General features: G+C 42.0%; 1 protein-coding gene across 1 annotated transcript in view; it reads right to left on the bottom strand.

The window, feature by feature from the left end:
- Positions 1 to 13,912, bottom strand: part of CMTM7 (CKLF like MARVEL transmembrane domain containing 7) — a 35,892-nt gene extending 21,980 nt beyond the window's left edge. The window contains exon 1 of the mRNA XM_063452229.1: positions 13,674 to 13,912. Coding sequence (XP_063308299.1) covers positions 13,674 to 13,799 — 126 coding nt within the window. The 5' untranslated portion in view covers positions 13,800 to 13,912. The remainder of the gene's footprint in view (positions 1 to 13,673) is intronic.
- Between the last annotated feature and the right edge of the window lie 7,852 nt (positions 13,913 to 21,764).

Below are 21,764 nucleotides of genomic sequence, written 5' to 3'. Positions count from 1 at the left end.
TGCAAACTGCTCTTGAGAAAGGCGACCTGTCTCGCCGAAACGCGCGTTGAGCGTTTACCTTCCGTGGAGAATTCTATTTAGGATTTTTTTGGCGTTTTACTAGTCAGAGGTTTAATTACTAGCCTATTATTATTACTATACTAGGGACTCCTTTCCCCCAAATCTCCTATAGCTTTATAGATCTGATTAGGTGCACTTATTCTTTCACTTTGCAACTTCTGGTTTTTTGTATAGTTCTCTAGGCTTTTTTCTACTCTCTCTGCGTTTGGGGTTATTTTTGTCCTTTTACTTAGAGATTGTGTATCTAAGGACTATTTAGTACCCTAGCATTACAGTATCTAATTTATTTGATCACTAGCAGTGTAACAATATTTAGCAACTTCTGCATGGTACTTTGTACCCACTACTGTGACTTACTATCTTAGATTTGTTACAACCATTGTTTAAATCCTATTTTATCTATTTATGTTCGTTTTGTTTTGAGTTTATCCCTTATGAGGGTTTATTAAAGAGTTTTTTTGTTTTTAAGCTCTCTCTGCATTAGCTCTATATTAGACATTAACAGAGGAGCTTTTTATATCTAGATACTTGGTCTTTTTGGGTAGGCAGTTTGGTTTCTACATCTGCTACCTATTAGTCCATTTGTTTCTTTATTCGCTTAGGGGTTAAGCCCCACAGTATCTATCAACCACTACATCGCTGTTGGATGGACTTGTTCCATTTTCAGCTAGCATTGTCCTTTTCTGGCTAATATATTCCCCATAGAATTTTTTTTTTCCCTCATCCTTTTTCAAACATAGACTGGGGACCCTCAGTTATCAATCAAGGACCGTATGTTGGGCTATCCTTGTGAATAGGAAAAATATCACATTCATGGTATTTTGTGTCTGTGAATATAGAGGACACAATTCCCATTTAATCCACTAGGTGTCACTCAACCAATAAAAACATACATTCTCCACTAGAGCTGGATTAAGAGCGTACTGGGCCTGGTGGGGACGAGTATGATGAGTGTATTTAAATAATCTTATTAACAGGAAACAAAAATAGTCATATCTCCAAAGGGTGGAGGTGGTGTGTGAGGGAAACGAAAAGGAAGCATCAATAAGAATATAGATTAAAAACAGATAAAAGAGGCGCTAATATTTTCTAAAACCCGGTGCTGCTAAAAATACCCAAGTGTAGTGTCACCTTTACACTTAAGAATACAGTACATTGGAGGGGTGGAGATCTTCCAAAAAAATTAAGTACCCAAGAGGTTAAATGGATATTCGAATTACGCACTTTATCCCCCCCTAGGTCTTAATATTGATTTTGAAATTAATAGTATTTTATAATAATCTTATGCAAGTTTTTAAAGTTTTTATGTACCCTTTTTTATAGCATTGTTTTTCCTTAAGAATTTTTAAAGAGTTTTGGTAGAGGTTTATAATTACCTTTTAATAGTAGTTTACTGTTAAACTCCTCTGTACAAATGAGGTTAATATATGTATAGAATACAATCTTTTGAAAAATATGTGTTTAACTTCAGTTGGTTTTAAATCCACCCTTTCTGTATTTCTCCTTTCTCCTTATATATATATATATATATATATATATATATATATATATATATATATATATACACACACACACACACTTTTTATTTTAATACAATTTGTTTGAATAAATTATCTTTCAATTCACGTTGGAGTTTGCTGTGAGTTCACCAGTTCCTGCGGACCCACCAGAAAGATCCATACTTCATGTCTCAAGGGGGAGACGATAAGCGCTATAAGTTTAGAGCCAACTTATAAAAGGCTCCGTAAATTGTAAGTTTGAAGAATATCGTGCTTCTCACTTTTTTATTGTATATACAGGTCACACTATGGGTGTTTTATTTATTTATATATAGGTGTCAAGAAATACACACAGCTGGCTACTGTGCTCCCTTCCATCGAGCACAGAGCACTCCGAGATCTGAGGACCGACCGACCGGCTTGCAGCGTGCATCACCCAGAGTGAGGTCTGGGACGCACGCCAACCTCACAAGCAGCCGGCAACAATTGATACATTTTTTACAACAGTGTATCCACAGCCATCCTGATCGGTCCTAAGGATTTTTTCCGAAATACCAACACAGACTTGCTGGTAATATTCTTGCAAATTATCCCCAACTGATATTTTTATATATTTTTATATTTTTCGATATCAATATATATTTTAAATTTCTCGTTGTCATTCTATACTGCATTTATGGTTTGACATAGTTACAACTATTGTTATTATTTTTTCTCTAATAAATTTTATATTAATTTTAACCGATTGGATTCCGGTAATTAATTTTCCATATAGAATACAATCATCCATATATTTTGAAGTTTTATCTTGATGAGCATACTGTTTCAGTCCTATACAGATTTAAAGGGATACACACTAGTTATATGTTTTAATATAAGCAATTGGTGTGTCATAACCCTATCCTGTCTTTTGACAGATTTAAAGGTACACACACTATATACATAGTAGTTGCCTGGTATTCACACTACATATCCATACTGGTGACTCAAGCCTTTCTAAGTGGAATTAGCTCCTGGGTTCACCCATATCATTGCACCTGTAATGATATAATTGTATTTCTACATTTTGGGGCAGTTTTTTGGTGAAATTTCTGCCTATACCCAGTTTTAGAGCACTCCATTCCAAGTCAGACTCCCTCATCCCTGAGTGTTGCTTTAGGCATACCAGACCAACCTATTGTCAAGAAATACCTGTTTATGTGATTACCTGAAATATTGTATGTAAAAGGTAATCTATATACTTTTCTCTTTCCGTGAGCGCTAAGTACCTTTTTTTATCAATAAGAATATGCATACCTTGGGCTAATCTCTCGCTATCATCTCTCAACCAAGTCTATCTGTCCATCTCACAACCCTGACAGTTCTCAACAACTCTCTCTCACAAATCACACTGTTAGAGACACAGACGCTCCAAGAGAATCTGTACAGTGTGCAAAGTCAACTATTTTATAGTCAACCAATCCATACAAGTTTTGTTCCCCCGTATCACTCCTAAATTCCCATACTTCACTCCCTCTACACAAAATTATAGAGGAAGAGCATATGAAGAGTAGTATAAAATAAATAAATCTATTTTATCAATGGGCCTATTCCACTAGCATGGTGCTGGAGCTCCAGACCAATTAGTCCCTATGTTAAACTTGCCCTGTACTTCACAGAGAGATTCTGGGAAACTATTGTAGAATGTCGCTTTCACCTTGACCATGCCTCCATGTATGGGGAGACTACCTGAAGATGCAAATATGTGGGTAGAAAGTCTACAGAGGGTTATTCAATGTTTTTCTGAAGACACCTTCACCCGGCAGTGATTTTTAGGACTCTTGACAGTAGCTAAGACAATAATAATCCAGAGGATATGCAATTTGCCAACAGTCATGTCGTTTTGCTCGTTGGTGGATGAATTGGAGGAGATTAGGCAGGTGGAGTCATTGATGGTCCATGACCTTAAGCAGCGAGAAGCTTATACAGCCAGATGCAGGGATGTGCAATTTATATCGCAATTTATATGTTGTTGCTTGCATAGCCCATTCCAAGACATCACATAGTAGGACATTTCCAGTGGCAAGTCATTTTTAGGCCTGACGATTAGCATGTCCCATTCACATTTTGAGCAGTTTTAAGACAAAACTTTACAAAAATGTTTAGAAAGCAGCACACGTTACAATCTGACCTTTCTAAAGTGAAAGGAAACTGTAGCAAGTTGCAACCACAAGAAAGAAGAAACAAAACACAGTTGTACTGCTAGATATTAACAAAAGTTATAATCATTGCTCAGTATAGGGTTGTGGTCTGTCTCAAGGTCATAGAAAACGTGCACAAATTTATCAGATAACGAGTTCCAGGCAATCACAGGTTTAAATCACTAAGGTAGGGAAATGCAAAAGTGAATTTCAAACGTTAGACCAAAATAGCTGAACTCAAACATAGCTGACAGAATTTTTCAAGTTTGATTATTTTGGTCTAATTTTTTATTTTTTTTTAAATTCACATTGAATTAGTGACAATTAACACTTTACTTTTGTGAATAGCCCTGTGAGAACCTGCTAACTGTAAATCTACAAATAAAATTATGCCTACCATTTTTATCCCATGTAATAGATTCACAGATGCGCTATAAACAATTATGGAACATCATAGAAATAAAATTTAAAAAAGATACAAAACATTTTCTCTTGGAAATAAAACCGGTTAAGTAGACTGTGCAATAATAAACACATATTATGACGTTTTCTTTGTATGTTTTGTTTAATGGTTTTTATGCGACCCTTTTTCCTGAGTGCATTTCATTTGTTCAATGCACTGGCCAACAGCTAAACACTATATTTGGCAATAAGATCTTGGACAATGTGCTAAATTGACACTTCGTCAGGGACAGCTGCTGGCACAGTGTGAGGACATTGTACAGAACTATGTCACTTTTTCATAGAGGAAACTACTGAAGGGATAGCCAACATTTCTTAACCTTCAATGGAGTTCAGCTAGCAGCATGTTCAGCATAACTGTGGAAGAATATGCTGTAAGGTAAAGTACTTCTAGTTGTAAGCCATGAATTATCACGACTACAAAAAAAACAATTGTAAGACCAATTCTCCAAAACATATGAATATGGACAATGCATCTGTTCAATGCAACATGGACCAGCGGATTTAAAGGGATACTATAGGCACCCAGGCCACTTCAGCTCATTGAAGTAGTCTGGGTGCCTAATCCCAGGACCAGTGGGTACACACGATCCATGAGGCCCTGGTGCGAAAACTGATCCGTGGACCGCAACACACGGCGGTGGGCACCAGGTCGCAGGAAAGCAGGGGCCCCTGGAGTGACGGGCCGGTCGCGGCTGCAACCCCTGTATGAACGCCACTGTACACATGCATACACACAGAGACACATATATATAGACACACAGACAGACATACACACATCCTACATTTTAGATGCAGAAGGGTGACTTCCCTGGAGTCCAGTGGTGGCTCCCACTCTGACTTGATCCTCTCTTCCTCCCACGTGGCTCCCGTTGTAAGCTGGGAGGAGTGACGGGGCAGTCACTTCCTCCCAGCTGTGATGTCATCAAAGGGTCATGCTGTTAAAGCGCCGCAGCGCTGACCGGGCCCACTGGAAATCCATAGCCATTGGGTGGCCCTAACAACATGGGCCTCTTAACGTGCGGCCCTGGCGGTTACACCGCGCGGGCCAGGGCCTCATCACATGGCGACGGGCACCCATTTGTAGGGGTTCACAGCGCGGCTGGGCCCAGTCGCAGCATGTACGCCACTGCCCAGGACCCTTAAACCTGCAAAGGTAATAATTGCAGTTTTTCATAGACTGCAATAATTACCTATGAGAGTTAAAGGACCACTATAGGCACCCAGACCACTTCAGCTCAATTACGTGGTCTGGGTGCCAGGTCCCTCTAGTTTTAACCCTGCAGCTGAAAACAGCAGTTTCAGAGAAACTGCAATGTTTCACGGAGGGTTAATCCAGCCTCTAGTGGCTGTCTCACTGACAGCCGCTAGAGGCGCTTCCGCGATTCTCACTGTTAAAATCACAGTGAGAAGATGCTGGATGTCCATAGGAAAGCATTGAGTAATGCTTTCATATGGGCTGTTTGAATGAGCGTGCGGCTCCTGCCGCGCAAGCGCATTCCGATCTGACGTCAGCACTATAGTGCTCTTTTAACTCCACCTCTCGTGGCTGTCTTTCAGACAGCCACCAGAGACACTTCCAGGTCATTAGGTGACTTTTGAGGACATTAGGTCCTCGTTGCATGTTGAGTGAGGGCCATCTGAGGGGAGAAGTAGCACAGCGGGGAGCTTCCCCTTGATGAACTGGTACCTACGGAGGCCTCAGGGGACAATCTGGCTTTGCCGTTTGCTTCTGCACAATTTGTGAGGTACTTGCCTCCATCTTCCCACCAGTTGTGCTGCGTTAGGTCATCGCCCGGTGCATCCCGGCTTGGCTGTTTGCTGCAAAGGGCCAGATTCCAGCTGGGTTGCGGTGTCTGGCTGTGGCGGCTGGTGCTGGAGTCTGTTCCAGAGTTGCATCCAGAAGTGTTCGAAGGCCTTGTTTATCCGCTCTTCTAGCTTGGCCCAAGTAGTGGGAGACAGTAGTGTCGAGGGCATCGTGTCGGCAGCCATCTTGGCTCGCAGCCTGTTGTGAGCTTGCTCCGTAGGAACCATCGAGTGTGGGCAAAGTAAGTGTGGCTTCACCTCGGAGGACCAGGATAACCCCCACCATTCCTAGGAGGTGAGGGGTGAGAGCATGCTTGGTCTCCGTATTCTGCTCGAGACCGAAAAGAGCTGCCGCCTCTCCCCGTCTCAGCCTCCCATAGGCCGCATTTGCTTTCCATTGCTTGTCTGCCGATCACCGGCTTCAAAGTTGCTACCTTAGTGGCCACGGCTAACTTGAGGGTGCCCAGCTTATGTGTGCGCTTAGGGAAGCAGGTATTGAAGGGTAAAACCTGCTGAATTGAGGTCTCAGGCCGGGAGCTCGGGCTATGTGTGACCAGCTAGCTCTGTAGTCAGGCTCCGCCCCCGAGGAGTGCTGATTTGTATTAACATTTTCACTCATAAATAAAATAAACGCGCATCATGCACAAAGCTGGAATGTTGTTTTGTTTGTTTGTCTAGAGCAGCGTTTCCCAATTGGAGTTCCACGGAACACTATTTGGGGTTCCGCCCAAAAATGTTAAAATAAAATGGCCACGGGCGGCGAGGGAGCAGTGAGCAGTGATCTCCCTGCTCAGCTCCCTCACGCGCACAGCAGTGATGCTAGAGCCGGAATATGACGTCACAATATGACGGCAGATAAGAACCATTCGGCCCATCTAGTCTGCCCAATTTTTTAAATACTTTTATTAGTCCCTGGCCTTATCTTATAGTTAGGATAGCCTTATGCCTATCCCACGCATGCTTAAACTCCTTTACTGTGTTAACCTCTACCACTTCAGCTGGAAGGCTATTCCATGCATCCACTACCCTCTCAGTAAAGTAATACTTCCTGATATAATTTTTAGACCTTTGTTCCTCTAATTTAAAACTATGTCCTCTTGTTGTGGTAGTTTTTCTTCTTTTAAATATAGTCTCCTCCTTTACTGTGTTGATTCCCTTTATGTATTTAAATGTTTCTATCATATCCCCCCTGTTTCATCTTTCCTCCAAGCTATACATGTTAAGATCCTTTAACCTGTCCTGGCGCGCGAGATCACTGCTCCCTTGCCGCCCGCACGCCAGCCGCTCAGTAGCCCCACTGGACCCCCAGGGACTGCTCTCCAGCCACCCAGCAGCCCAACTGGACCCCCAGGGACTGCTCCCCAGCCACCCAGCAGCCCCGCTGGACCCCGGGAACTCCATGCCAGCACTACTAAAGGTAGGGGGGCTGGGTGGAGTAAAATTTAAAAAAATAAAAATAAATTGTATGTGTGTCTGTTAGGGAGTTTGCATGTGTTTGCCAGTGATAGTGAATGTGTGCTTGTCAGTGAGTGTATGTGTTTGTCAGTGAGAATGTATCTGCTTTTGTCAGTGAGAGTGTATATGTGTTTGTATGTGTGTCTGTCTAAGACAATGTGTGTTTGTCAGTGAGAGTGTATGTGTGTCTGCCAAAGAGTGTGTGTGTTTGTCAGTGAGAGTGTATGTGTGTCTGTCAAAGAGTGTCTGTGTCAGTGTGTGTATCTGTGTATGTACCTGTGTGTCTGTGTGTGTATCTGAGTGTGTGTGTGTGTGTGTGTATGTGAGTCAAGATGTGTGTGTATCTGTGTGCATCTGTGTGTCAGATACATATACACACTGACATAGATACACACACTGGCGCATACAAACACAGATATATACACCTTGACACACAGATACATACATACACACACACACACAGATACACACTGTGTGTCGAGGTGTGTGTATCTGTGTGCCACTATCTGCCAGTGTGTGTATCTGTGTGTCAGATTCATACACACTGGCACATACAAACACAGATACACACACACCTTAAAACACAGACACATACAAATACAGATACACTTTGAAACATAGACTCACACACCTTGTCCACAATGTTGATACACTATGTCAAAGGGTTCCACGGAAAAAATTAATTGGGAACGCCGGTCTAGAGTGTTCCTTTAAAGGCACATTCCAAGCATGAAAATCACTACATTCCACATTAGTAGACTATGTCAAGCCAATTTAGAACAGTTTGACAATTTATTTGGGTCCCACTGGACGGACCCAGCTCGGAGAATCCAGTTAGCTCCACTAAGCAGAGCAGGTCTGCATTCTCAGAGAGAGCATCAGGCAATAAGTGCCGTCCTGATTCAGCCGTGCTTAAGCTGCATATTAACAGTTGGCTCCTCCTACTGAAGAAGACTGAGTGTGGCACAGGTGCCCGAAGGACCCAGTTAAGTTGTCAAACCGTTCTAGCACATTTTGATAAATTACACTGCAAAGGCGCCAGGACACTCCTAGTACCACAACCACTGGTACCTTATACTAAAATAGAAAGACACATTACTAGTCAGTAGAGTGGCTGGGCTTAATCTATGATAGTACTGTATACAGTCCGTAAAAAACAGACTATAGAGTCATAGGCTGAGTTTAAGGGACCTTGAAAAATAGGAAAGTGATTAAATAGAGTCAAAGTCAAGGATTCCAGAGGTCAAAATAGTCTAAAAGTAAAGTCGAGCAAAATATACACACCACAATTCAAAAAACCCTCTAACAAAGAGCACGACAGAGCACACAAGAGGGGTCAGAGTGGCCTTAAATATCCCCTGTGCTGCTCCTATAGACTTGGATCCAGAGGCGGCTCTCTAATTAAGCGATTTCGGAGACCGCCTAAGGCCTTACGGCCGCCTAAATCACCTTAGGGCAGAGTAACTTGTCGAGCCTTGGTCCATGACCGATGGCCTGACATCAGGAGGGGGCATGGCAGCTTGCTCTGTATACAGAGCAAGCGCCAGGTGCAATGCCCCTCCAGTCTGCCCTGAGAGCAAGCCCACCCTGCTGTCTGCAGCTCCGCCGGGTGTGAGCTGCAGACTGTGAAGTGTCTCGCAACCTCAAGCCAGCCAATTAGAGCGTTGTCGCGTGTTACCACGGGAACGCTCTAATTTCTAGAGATCGTGAGACTCCTATCACGTGGTCTGCAGCTCTGCATCTGGCGGAGGTGCAGAACAAATAGAAGTCCATTGGACAACCAAAAAAACAAACAAAAAAACACTGAACCACCAGAGAAATTTTTTTTTACCCCTTCCCTCCCTCTGCTACCTGTCACTCTCTTCCCTCATTCTTTTACCCCATCCCTCCCTCTGTCACCGATGCCATAGAGACACACAGCATCAGTACTAGTACGGTATTGTCCAGTAGGTCCCAGGGCCATGACAAGAATCTACTGAGTGGAGACATTCTTTGGGCTACGGTCAGGGACAGAATTGCCAAATAACACATGCATGATTTACTCTTTTTAACCCCTTAAGGACACGACATGTGTGACATATCATGATTCCCTTTTATTCCAGATGTTTGGTCCTGAAGGGGTTAAAAAGAACAATAAATTTGAAACTTTTGCAATTTTAACTTTAGGCTATGGAGAAAAGATCACAAAAAAAAAAAAAAAAGTTGGTGAAATAAATAAATTACCTCAAAAAATAAAAATAAACCCCCCACCCCAGAAATCTAGAAAATGGTTACCAACCTCAAAATCTTTCTACATAGTTGACTCCATTATAAGGTAAGCGCTGTTCTTGTTGCATGGACACCCAACAAATGTTTCATTTGAAGAAAGAGAGAGCCTTCCCTGTGGCGTATGCAATGCCTGTACTATGCACACAGTACAGACAATACTGATTTGAACAAATTGCTGCTGATATAATATGAGAGTAGGTTCAGGAAGCTCTAAGCACCATGCACTCTCCGGTAATGCAATATAATTCTGGTGCGTAGATTGAGAATCAATGTGCAAACAAGCTAAACCACCCCCAATGCACGATACTGTATTTATTGCATGACATGTATGCTGTTACAATTGTAAAGATCTATCAGGAGGCTGGTCAAGAGACATTTGCTCACAGTGATTTTCTTTTACATCCAATTGGGAAATTAGTGGTAAATTAGATAACAGCTTTGTATTGACTCTTCCTTATCTATGCAGACTGACCAAATGAAAGACAATCCTCCTGTTCAGTTATTTAGCTAATAACGGTGAACAGCTGGCAGGATTTGTCACACCTACATTACATTGCATTATCTAGTGTACCACAGAGTCTCAGCTTTTCTGACTTTACTATGTGCTCCTCCAGTATACAAATATAGTAAGCCAATCAATGAAAGGGGAGAATCCTTCCACATGTATTACCATAATAAATATTCTTCTTTGCTCTCAATTCCAGCTGTCACTTTGTTTCTGGCTGTCTATGGCTATGCCCTTTACCCAAGTTAACCCATTAAAGGGACACTAAACATCCAGACCTATAGGCACTATAGGCATCTCATTGACATGGCCTGGGTGCATTGTTCCAGACCCTTTACCCTGCAATGTAAAACATCGCATTTTAGGGTAACTCCTTGCAGTGTTAAGACTGCCCCTAAGGCTGCCTAGCGCACATCCATTACAGGCGCTTCTTGCTGTTTCACGAAGTTTGACTCTATGAAACGATGCTGGACATCCTCACACTTTGCATGAGGACATCCTTCTTAAATTTGCCCAGAGAGGGGGGATATCAATTGTGAAGCCCTGGTGGTCCGGTGGAGAATCCCTGGCGGGTCTAGTGTGTGGTTCTGGCAGAGTGAATTCTAGTCTGCAGCTCCAGGGCTAGAGTTCACTCTCGCAAGAACGGAGCATTGCCATGGTAACGCTCCATGCTCGCGAAAGGAGACCTGGCGGAGCTGCAAGCTAGAGCTCCCGGGTCTCTGCTCTCTCCCCTGCCCAGCAAAGTGCCTGCGGACCGGTGAGGGAGATCTCTGATCTCCCCTCCAGTCCGTAAAGGCCCCCTGCAGGAGACAGCATCCCCCACTGGATCCGCCACCCACCCCCTTCCCGGCAACCTATGGCTTCGTGCCCACAAAGAGGGCTCGACGTGCCAGCTGTGGCACGCGTGCCATAGGTTCACCATCGCTGTCCTAGGGGGGACAGCTCATCTTTTACCTTTACCTGGGAGTGCGCTAAAAAGCACACGAATGCCCAGTACACCTCCAGCTTCCACTGGCTATGGTGATGCTGACAATCATGTGAGAGTCAATACTGAAGAGCAGCAACACTCTGCTTCAGGATGTGACGCGGCACTGGAGGGAGGGGACTATACAGACATGGCCAATGACAACGTTGAGAAAGGACATGGAGCTTGATGAAAACTCCACTCTTTGACAACTTTTGTCAAGCTGTTGGTTATAGATAAGTAAAAGCAGTACCTACTTTTTTTTCCTATAATTTAGCAAAAAAAAAGGGTAATTTTGGGGAGGTGGGGAGGACGACGACGCTTTAAGGTGAGGTCTTTACTGTTAGCTCAGGACTGGGACCTTTCCCAAAGATGCCTGAGATTAGTGGAAGTTACTCTCGTAGGATACAGCTATTTCAGCGTCTGCCACTGAAGCTGCCAATCTGCTATGCAACTCCCACTAATCTCAGGCAGACTTTGACATGTATATGCACATAGGTGATCCGTGCTTTACTCCCTGCTCGTTACAGGTAATAATTGCACAGATAACCTTACCATCCATGCTGTACTGTTTGTCGATTTAGGGAAGATATTTCAGCTCGCTCACCACTATAACTGCAGGAACACTGACAAGTTCTTTAACTGCCTGGCCCCCAATCAGAGCTTCGCCTCCTGTGAGGGTGTGTAGTTACACCACAGGGAGAATTCCAGGACAGAATACAAAGGTGTTCATTCACAGGGCAGTGAGCTTACGATACCCAGCACAGATATAAAATACAGAATATTGTTTCTCACACAGCATGGATCACATTGTACAGGTTAACGTGTAACATGAAAGTGCAATTATGTTTTACTTTCTGCAAAAATCATTTATGGATAGCCACCCTATGAATTAAAATGATTAAACACATGCTATTTTTCTTAGCAGCCAATAAATTATATACAAAGTAGATATGCAAAAAAGACAGGGGGAAGAGATAGGGGAATACCACAATGTAACTCAACGCAACTATTTACATATTGAGTTAGGGGATCATACGTTCATTTTTTGTTCCGCTGTAGTTACTTAATGTCAAGATGTGGGACAGATGAATTGTTTGTTAACATGAAGGGGGGCTTACATGGCACCACGACTATGTATGTGAACAAACAATTATCTTCTGTGAGACTTGTAATTACAGTTTAGTGAATAGGTGAGTGCGCTGGATCTTGTATGTTGTAGGAATTGGCCCCAGCAGCATTCTTATAATGTGTGCATGTTCAGGTGAGTGCAGCGTCTTGGTTATATAGAACTGATTGAAGTTTATATAAACAAATCAGAGGAAGGGGTGTATTCACATGACTTCAAAGTGATTTCATTTGAAAATATATATATATGGGTATGTCCAAAAAGGCTTGCACTCCTGGTGAAAACAAAACTTAATGCCTGGTGCCGGTCTAACAAAAATACAAATTTCAAAAACAATGACCGCACCCAAAGGACTTCAAAAATAGAGAGAGTATAAAAATAATACTTATCTTTTATTTAATTGACGTTAAAAAGTAGGTCGACGTTTCAGTCCCACCAAGGGGACTTGAATCAGGACGAAAAAAAAAATGCCTGAGATTAGGTCCTGATGAAAGTCCCCTTGGTGGGACTGAAACGTCGACCACTTTTTAACGTCAATTAAATACAAGTTAAGCATTGTTTTTATACTCTCTATTTTTGAGAGAGTATAGTCCGTCTATTGGCAAATTAGGCTCTATTTTCTGAAAACAATGGATTAGGCAGGAAGGGGCCTGGCACTAATGAGAGTACCAGCACACTGCTTAGCGACTCATTAAACCTTTACCTGACTCCTGCATAAAATATTACTTTAATAGAGCAATGAGCTCTGTTATAGGAGAGAGATTTGTAAAAAGCTCAGTGTAGCTCCAATCTGTGAAGGGGAAGCCAGCTCTATTAAAATACACCATCACTTCCCTTTTTAGGAAGATAGGAAGTACTCTGTTTCTGCCTAAAAATGTAAAACACAGACAACCCTACTAAACGCTGCTTAGAATACCGTGACTTTGCGCAAACAGGTACATTTTATTTAATATAATTTATTTTCGTGCACTGTTCAGGAAGCGAGTCATCTACATGAGAATGAATAAATAAATACAACTTTTTATTCACGGTTCCATATAGTTACAGTCAGAAAAGTTTCAAGAAAGTCTGGCTGGGAACCCGACGCAAGTTCGAACCCCTCCACAGTCCATCGACATTTACTGACCAGGGTACATTGGGGTGTGTGAGGTTAAAAAAACAAGCCTGCTGGTCGGTCTGATTCTAGTTTCAATAAATAAGGCACCGTTAGAATCCTGTGCGCGCACAGCTAATGTGTGGACAGAACACCGGTGGCGGACCATGGGTTCGATTCCCGCATGGTAACTCCAACAAACTACGGCTAACAAAAGTTCTGATTTCATTTTTTTCCCCATAGATAACTTACCATCTGGACGGGTTTAAGCATTCCCGTAAAGGAGCTGGCATAGCCCCTGTCCAAAGTGTCTGAACTGGCATGGGGAACATTGCTGCTGCTTGTTGTAGTCCGGATGACAGTCACATCGTGGGACATGGTGGTCGATGTACACCCTGCTGTACCAGCTCTCTAAAGACTGGGCGGGTGAGGGGATGAAATTATGTTATTCGGGGATGGGGAAATGCTGGGCCAGCATCAGCTCCGCCCGAGGTGGGATCACAATTCATAGTGCTGCCCCCTGCCTGTGTCAACGAGGGGCTGCACATAGACTGCTCTGGGTGTGTTATACACAGCTGGACATAAAATGATTTTTGGTGGATTATGGTGGTAGCACTCAATTAATCAAGTTAGATGATACAGTATAATAGTAGAACATTCCCTTATGAGGTCAGAGATTATCATCACAACGCATGTCAGCATTCCAAAAACATTTACATCCTTGGTACCAGTGTCAGGAGAGCCATCATGTGGTGTAACCGCATTCCAGTCATGGAATAGGTAAGGGGGCTAATGGTCAGCTATGACACTGGTGCAATAATTAACCATCATAACTTAAAGGAACACTCCAGGCACCAAAACAACTTCACCTAAATGAAGTTGTTATGGTGCCAGGAGGTATAATGCCCCATTGAGACACTCCAAAAATATATTTTCAAAAGGGGCCAATTTGAATGTGTGTGTGAAAGGGGGCAGACGATTTACAACATGGATTGATCCTTTGATTAATCAAAGACTCTGCAAGGTGTGAAATTCTACACTTGAGATGCCTGGCTGTCTAGTTCCAATGTAAACTAACTGCCTTCAGCCACATGGCCTGTACCTCTTAACCCCTTAAGGATGGCGGGCGTTCTATGCAGTCCTTTTTGGGGGCGGTAATAAACGCCGGCAGCATAAAACGTCCCTGCTGTCCAGGGTACTTACCGGGTCCCCGCCGTTCCCCCAACAGCAGTTGCGATCCTGGGGTCTGCCTGGGATCCGGACCACCCCCGCGATCACATGGCCGGAATAGCCGGCTTATGCAGAGCCTGCAGGGGGGCCTGCCTGAGCTCTCAGGCAGTCCCCCTAATGCCTGCAAAATTGTTTATAAAGTTAATTAAAAGTTTAATAAGGTAAATAAAAGTACTTGGATAATATATATATATATATATATATATATATATATATATATATATTTATATATATATATGATCTAAGTACTTTTATATGCACATACACATACATAAACCATTAATAAAAGTGTATTTTAATATTAAAATATATAATTATATATATATGAATATTAAAATACATGTAGAATGACGTTAATTTTATATATATATATATATATATATACATATATATGTATATAGATAGATATATCAAATGAAAATAATCAATAAATAAATTGAAAAAATAAATAAATAATACATTGAAAAAAATTATATAACAGTTTTAATTTGTTCTAACTGTATTTTGATATTAATATACATATATATTAAATTCAAAATACAATTAGAATGACATTATAAATACATGTATGTATCTATCTATATATATATATATATATATATATATATATATATTTATAGCTATATATAAATAATAATAAAACAATATATATATACATATATATTTAAATTCTACAAATATATTTATATAATATTTTTACATAATCAAGTCATTTTATTAATTACAATTTGAGAAACTTTCCCGACAACCCAGACTGAAAGCCTAGTGAATTTGGCTCGCAAGCCCTATTTTTACCTTGTAACTTTCTTGGACATTATAAAACCTGTACATGGGAGGTACTGTTTTACTCTGGAGACTTCGCTGAACACAAATATTAGTGTTTAAAAACAGTAAAACATTACAGGTTTTGTGGTGTTTTCAAAAGTTAGAGTCAAATATAAGGCTTGAGTTTCCTTTTTTTCACATTGAAATTTGACTGATTGGTTATGTTGCTTTTAAGACCATATCGTAGCACAGGAATGAGAATTACCCCCATGATACCATACCATTTGCAAAAGTAGACAACCCACGGTATTGCAAATGGGGTATGTCCAGTCTTTTTTAGTAGCCTCTTAGTCACAAACACTGGCCCAAATTTGCGTTCAATTTCGTTATTTGCATTTTTCAAACACAAACAAATATGAACGCTAACTTTGGTCAGTGTTTGACATAAAGACGCTAAGCAAGTTATAAGAGCTTCCAAATCACACACACAAGAGAAAATAGCACAGTCAGTAAACAAAAAGGGGACAAAACATTTTTTGAGAAAAGGAAAGTAAAACAAGGATTAGTTAGATTAAAAACAAAAGAAGGAAGGTATGTAGAAGAGGATACAAGTCTAGCTGACTGCCTCAATGAATATTTTTGTTCAGTATTGAAGGAAATGGACCTCAGTGAGGAAAAAGGACAAATTAGTCATTTGTTACATGTGAGTTTATAGAGGTTCTATTTCAACTGTCAAAGACAAAATAAATCAATGGGGCCTGATTGAATACACCCAAAGTTATTAAAAGAGCTTAGTGGTGTACTAGGAAAATCATTAGCAGATTTATTTTTGGGATTATTATTATTATTATTATGTTGTTATTTATATAGCGCCAACAAATTCCGCAGCGCTTTACAGTGGGTGGACGAACAGACATGTAGTTGTAACCAGACAAGTTGGAAACACAGGGACAGAGGGGTTGAGGGCACCGCTCAATGAGCTTACATGCTAGAGGGAGTGGAGTAAAGTGACACAAAAGGTAAGGATAGTATTAGACTAATGACAGTTGCAAGAGAGGAATCAGTGGGGAGCTAATAACAGTTTAATTGATACGCTTTTATGAAGAAGTGGGTTTTTAATGATGTTTTTTTGAAGGAGTAGAGACCGGGTGAGCATTTAACAGAGGAGGGAAGTAAGTTCCACAGGGACGGTGCAGCCCTTTGAGGAGTCTTGAAGGTGAGCATCAGAGGTGGGAATACGGACAGAAAATAGATGTAAGTCTTCAGCAGAGCATAAGGACCTGGACGGGACATACTTGTGTATTAGGGAGGATAGATAGGTGGGAGCAGCATTATGTAGAGATTTGAAAGCAAGAACCAGAATTTTAAATTGAGCCCTATATCTTACAGGAAGCCAATGTAGGGACTGACAGAAGGGTGAGGCGTGGGAGGTGCGGGTGGACAGGAAGATGAGCCTCGCCACGGCATTCATTATGGACTGTAAAAGCGCAGTTATGGATTGTAACAATGATTTAACCAATCATTGTTAACAGGAGTACAACCAGAAGATTGGAAGTTAACAAATGTTGTGCCCATTCACAAGAAAGGTAGTAGGGAGGAGTCGGCAACTGTAGCGATGTAAGCCTTACTTCAGCAGTGGGGAAAGTAATGGAAACCATGTTAAAGGATAGGATTGTTGAATGTAACGAACCCTGAAGTGGTAGCTATGGGTTCGTATGATTTGAGCCGAACGGCTGAGAGCCAGGGTGATTACAGCTCGGTTCGGTTCTTCTGGTCCGTAGTTAAAGTCCAAAGAAACTAAATCCTCTAGTACAGCTTTCCCCAAGTAGTAATCAGGTACCCAAACACCAGCCGAAACATGATGAAGGGTGTAACAAGACTGATGTTTAATAAGACCGCACAGGCTTTTATGGAGGTCCCCTTGCAGGAGGACCTCCCACAGTACACAAACCAAATAGCCAATCATAAGGTACAGTTACACTTAAACACTCCCTGTCTCCGCCTGTGAGATAATGAGATAAGTTAAGGAATAACCCAATTATCTCCAGGTGAAGTGCACACATTTTCCCCAAAACTCAGAACACCCCTTCATGCTTAAGGTATCCCCAAAAATGTCACAACCCCATGATAGCCCCGATCTGGGGGAACAACATATTCAAATTTCACCCAGATCGTTTCAGGGGTTTTTAAAAAAATGTGGAAGTCTTAAGTTACTGACCACACACAAAGCTGTTGCCCAAAATAGTTGCACGAATTCAGCGTGTGCGGTCGGTCAATTCTGAAAATGTCAAATAATTTCATAATCCACGAACGGAGCCTCCTGGCTCATAGAGCGATTGTTCCCCTCATGCGAATACATCAAAGTACCGAAAAGTGCTCTCCTAGCTGTTCGGGAAATACAGTTCCATCGTTCGTATGTTTGAGACCGGTGTTCGGTAAGTCGAGTGTCCGATTTTTGTTCCAGACACTCGACGACCAAGTCCTGCTGCCTTTGTCCCAAACAAACAAGATGGCCACCGTTTTCTCCGCCACGTGGCATTCGTATAAACGAATGGCGGCCACCCTGAGAGAGCGCTTAATTGATGGGCTCCTTTGAAGTCAATGAGCCAGGAGGGTGGTCGGTGTTCGGTAGTTTCAATCTACGGAACTAATGTGGCATAAACTAAACGAATAAATGAAACAGACGAATGCTCAGAGAAAACCTCGAACTCCCGGTGGGTTTTCTCACACTGCTCCCCCTTAGTCCGTGTGTCAGCATACCCGCCTAGACCCTGCCGGGTTGGCTAGGGGATGACCGGGAAACGCAAAGGTTAAAGTTCCATCTCCGTTTGTCGTGATAAACCGTCTGCATTTCCATTCTGTTTGCCTGGCCTCTACTGCATAGTGAAGTTGTACGGTTGTAGGGCCAGGCTCCAGCGTAATAGTCTAGGATTGTCTCCGGCTACTCGATTTAACCACACTAGGGGGTTGTGGTCAGTCATAAAAGTAAAAGGGTCGGCCATACAGGTAGGGTTGGAGCTTCTTGAGAGCCCATACCAAGGCTAAGCATTCTTTCTCCACGGTGGTGTAACTGACTTCCCGGGGTAGTAGTTTGAGGCTAAGGTACGCCACCAGGTGCTCCATCCCATCATCCCCCCACTTGACTACGGCTCCCAGCCCAAACATGGAAGCATCTTTGTGTACACGAAACAGTTTGTTATAGTCTGGGGCAGCCAAATTTCCGGTAATACCCTGCTGTCCCTAGTCAAGGATACCAGAAGTCAGGGAAGTCAAAACTAAGCCAAAGCCAAAAACCAGAAACACACGATCAGGAACACACTCTCGGATAACCATCTAAGGGAAACCACAACAGGGCAATGAGCTTAAGGAATAAGTGAGTTTAAATAACCCTCTTGCAGATCCTCTCAATCTTAGGAAGGTAATTATCTCTGTGTCACATGGAGAAGGATACATGACATTACTCCCCCACTTGAAGACCGCCCACTGGGCGGGCAGGACCAGGTTTGAGAGGAAATTTGGCGTGAAAAGAACATATTTTACAGCCAGCATGGATATCAGAAGCAAGAACCGAAGAACGATCGGAAGGCCCATAACCCTTCCAATCAACCAAGTACTGCAAAGAACCACAAGAAAATCTGGAATCAATTATGGAGGAGACTTTGTACTCCTCCTGTACAGCAATAACCAAGGGAGGAGGAGGGACAAAGGGGACAGTATACCCATTGCAGACAAGAGGCTTAAGCAAAGAGACATGAAACAAATTAGGTATACGTAAGGAGGCAGGAAGTGCAAGAGAATACGAAACAGGATTGATCCTCCAAATAATCCGAAAGGCACCAATAACTCTGGGTGCAAACTTCATGCTAGGAACCTTCAGTTTGATATTCCGTGAGGAAAGCCATACCTGATCACCCACCTGGTAAACAGGGTTGGCACCATGCCACTTATCAGCATGAAATTTGAAACGAGCAGCAGTTTCAGGAGATGTGTGGACCTTAGTCCAAGTCTCACATATACATGTGAGATGTTCATGCAGAGCAGGAATAGCCGCGTCGGAGAACATCCCAGGAAGAACGGTAGGATGATGTCCATTGTTGACAAAAAATGGACTATGTCCAGATGAGTCATGGGTAGCATTATTCCTGGCAAATTTGGCCCAAGGTAGGAAGTCAGACCAGTTTTCCTGAGTGCCATTAAAAAAACATCGTAAATACAGTACCAATGACTGGTTAGCCCTCTTAGCTGCACCATTAGTTTGAGGATGGTACGAAGATGAAAATGACAATTCTATACCCAACTGTTTATTAAATGCTCTCCAAAATCGTGACACAAATTGGGAACCCCTGTCTGACACAACATATTGTGGAATACCATGCAATCTGACAATTTTGCGTATAAATATATGAACCAGATCTTGGGAAGAACGTAACTTTTTGAGCAGAACAAAGTGCGCCATTTTGGAAAAGCGATCAACCACCATAAGGATGGTGGTATAGCCATTAGAAATTGGGAGTTCCACAATGAAGACCAAATGAGACCATGGGACACTGGGTATAGGAAGTGGTTGTAATAACCCACATGGTAGTTTATGGGGAACCTTAGAAACCGCACAGACAGTACAGGCCTTCACAAATTCCCTGATGTTTTTTCTAAGAGAAGGCCACCAAAAAGATCTGGAGACAGTGGATACAGTTTTATTAATACCCGTATGTCCAGCTGTCACATTATCGTGGAACACTCTCTTTTCTTTCTAGCAACGGAATAAACAATATATCTTGAGGTTTATTACTAGGTGCCTGAGACTGAGCCGCCTTGATAGTACAAATAAGAAGGGGCTGACAAGGAAAGGACAGTATAGGCAATGATACACTCAGGTGGAATGATGGTGGATATCTCTTGTTCTTGTTCTGATTCTATGTCAAATTGCCTAGATAGGGCTTCAGCTTTAACGTTCTTAGGACCTGGTCTGTCCGTGATGATAAAGTTAAAGCATGACAAGAACAAAGACCATCTAGCTTGTCTAGAAGACAGCCTTTTAGCATCTCCAATATATGCCAAGTTTTTGTGATCAGTTATGATCAGAAGTGGGTCCTTGGAACCTTCCAAAAGATGTCGCCTTACGTGTCATATTGGTGATGGGGGCTATCACAGTAGAGAAACCTTTGATGAATCTCCTATTGTAATTAGCAAACCCAATAAACCTTTGAATGGCTTTTAACCCATTAGGAAATGGCCAGTGTAGAACAGCTTCTAGTTTATGAGGGTCCATCTGAAAACCAGAAGCTGAAATATTATAACCCAAGAACTGTACCTCTAGCTGGTCAAATATGCTGGTCAATTTCTCAAGTTTGCAATGAAGCCCATTTTCTTTTTTTTTTTTTTTTTTTTAATTCTTTATTTTTGTAGTGCAGAAGCTTTGTACAATCACCTGTGAGGTACCCCAAAGGCAATCCTCCAGCGCATTACAAAACATTTAAACACAGAGGTACAGGATTGATCTTGCACATTTTTTATAAGGTTGAGTTTTGCGGTATCCGGTATCGATTGTCATTACTTAAGCATATTCACAACATAAAATAAACTAAAATAAACTAAATTGACGTCGCTTAACTTTCTGCTCTTGCAATAAAATTGAGATGCTGTGTCCAGCGTGATGGTAATTATACCAGCAAACTGGTGTGGTTGATTCCGTTTTGTGAGTCGCTTATTTGGATCATGAATCAAAGTTAAACATAACTTGTAGTACAGGCTAGGCCAGTTATGGGGTGAATATGTCATTCACGATAGTCCCACTGTAGGACCAAAGTCCAGCTTTTTACTGACATCCCCTCAAAACTTTGCTATTAAACATAGATTAACCATGGCTATAACTTGAGACCATATTATTTTGTTGGTCGTTTTTTGTGTCTAGAAACAACTATATGCTAGGTAAACATGTCATGTGAAAAACAGTTATATGCTAGGCAGACCTTTCCCGCTTAAAATAGTTATATGCGAGGCAGACCCTTCCCGCTTAAAATAGTTATATGCGAGGCAGACCTTTCCCGCTTAAAACAGTTATATGCTAGGCAGACCTTTCCCGCTTAAAACAGTTATATGCTAGGCAGACCATTCCTGCTTAAAACAGTTATATGCTAGGCAGACCATTCCCGATTAAAATAGTTATATGTGAGGCAGACCTTTCCCGCTTAAAATAGTTATATGCTAGGCAGACCTTTCCCGCTTAAAATAGTTATATGCTAGGCAGACCTTTCCCGCGTAAAACAGTTATATGCTAGGCAGACCATTCCCTCTTAAAATAGTTATATGCTAGGCAGACCTTTCCCGCTTAAAATAGTTATATGCTAG

This window comes from Pelobates fuscus, chromosome 4, assembly GCF_036172605.1.
Source record: "Pelobates fuscus isolate aPelFus1 chromosome 4, aPelFus1.pri, whole genome shotgun sequence".
NCBI lineage: Eukaryota > Metazoa > Chordata > Amphibia > Anura > Pelobatidae > Pelobates > Pelobates fuscus.
Note: the sequence above shows the minus strand (reverse complement) of the source record. Positions and strands in the feature narration are given on the sequence as shown.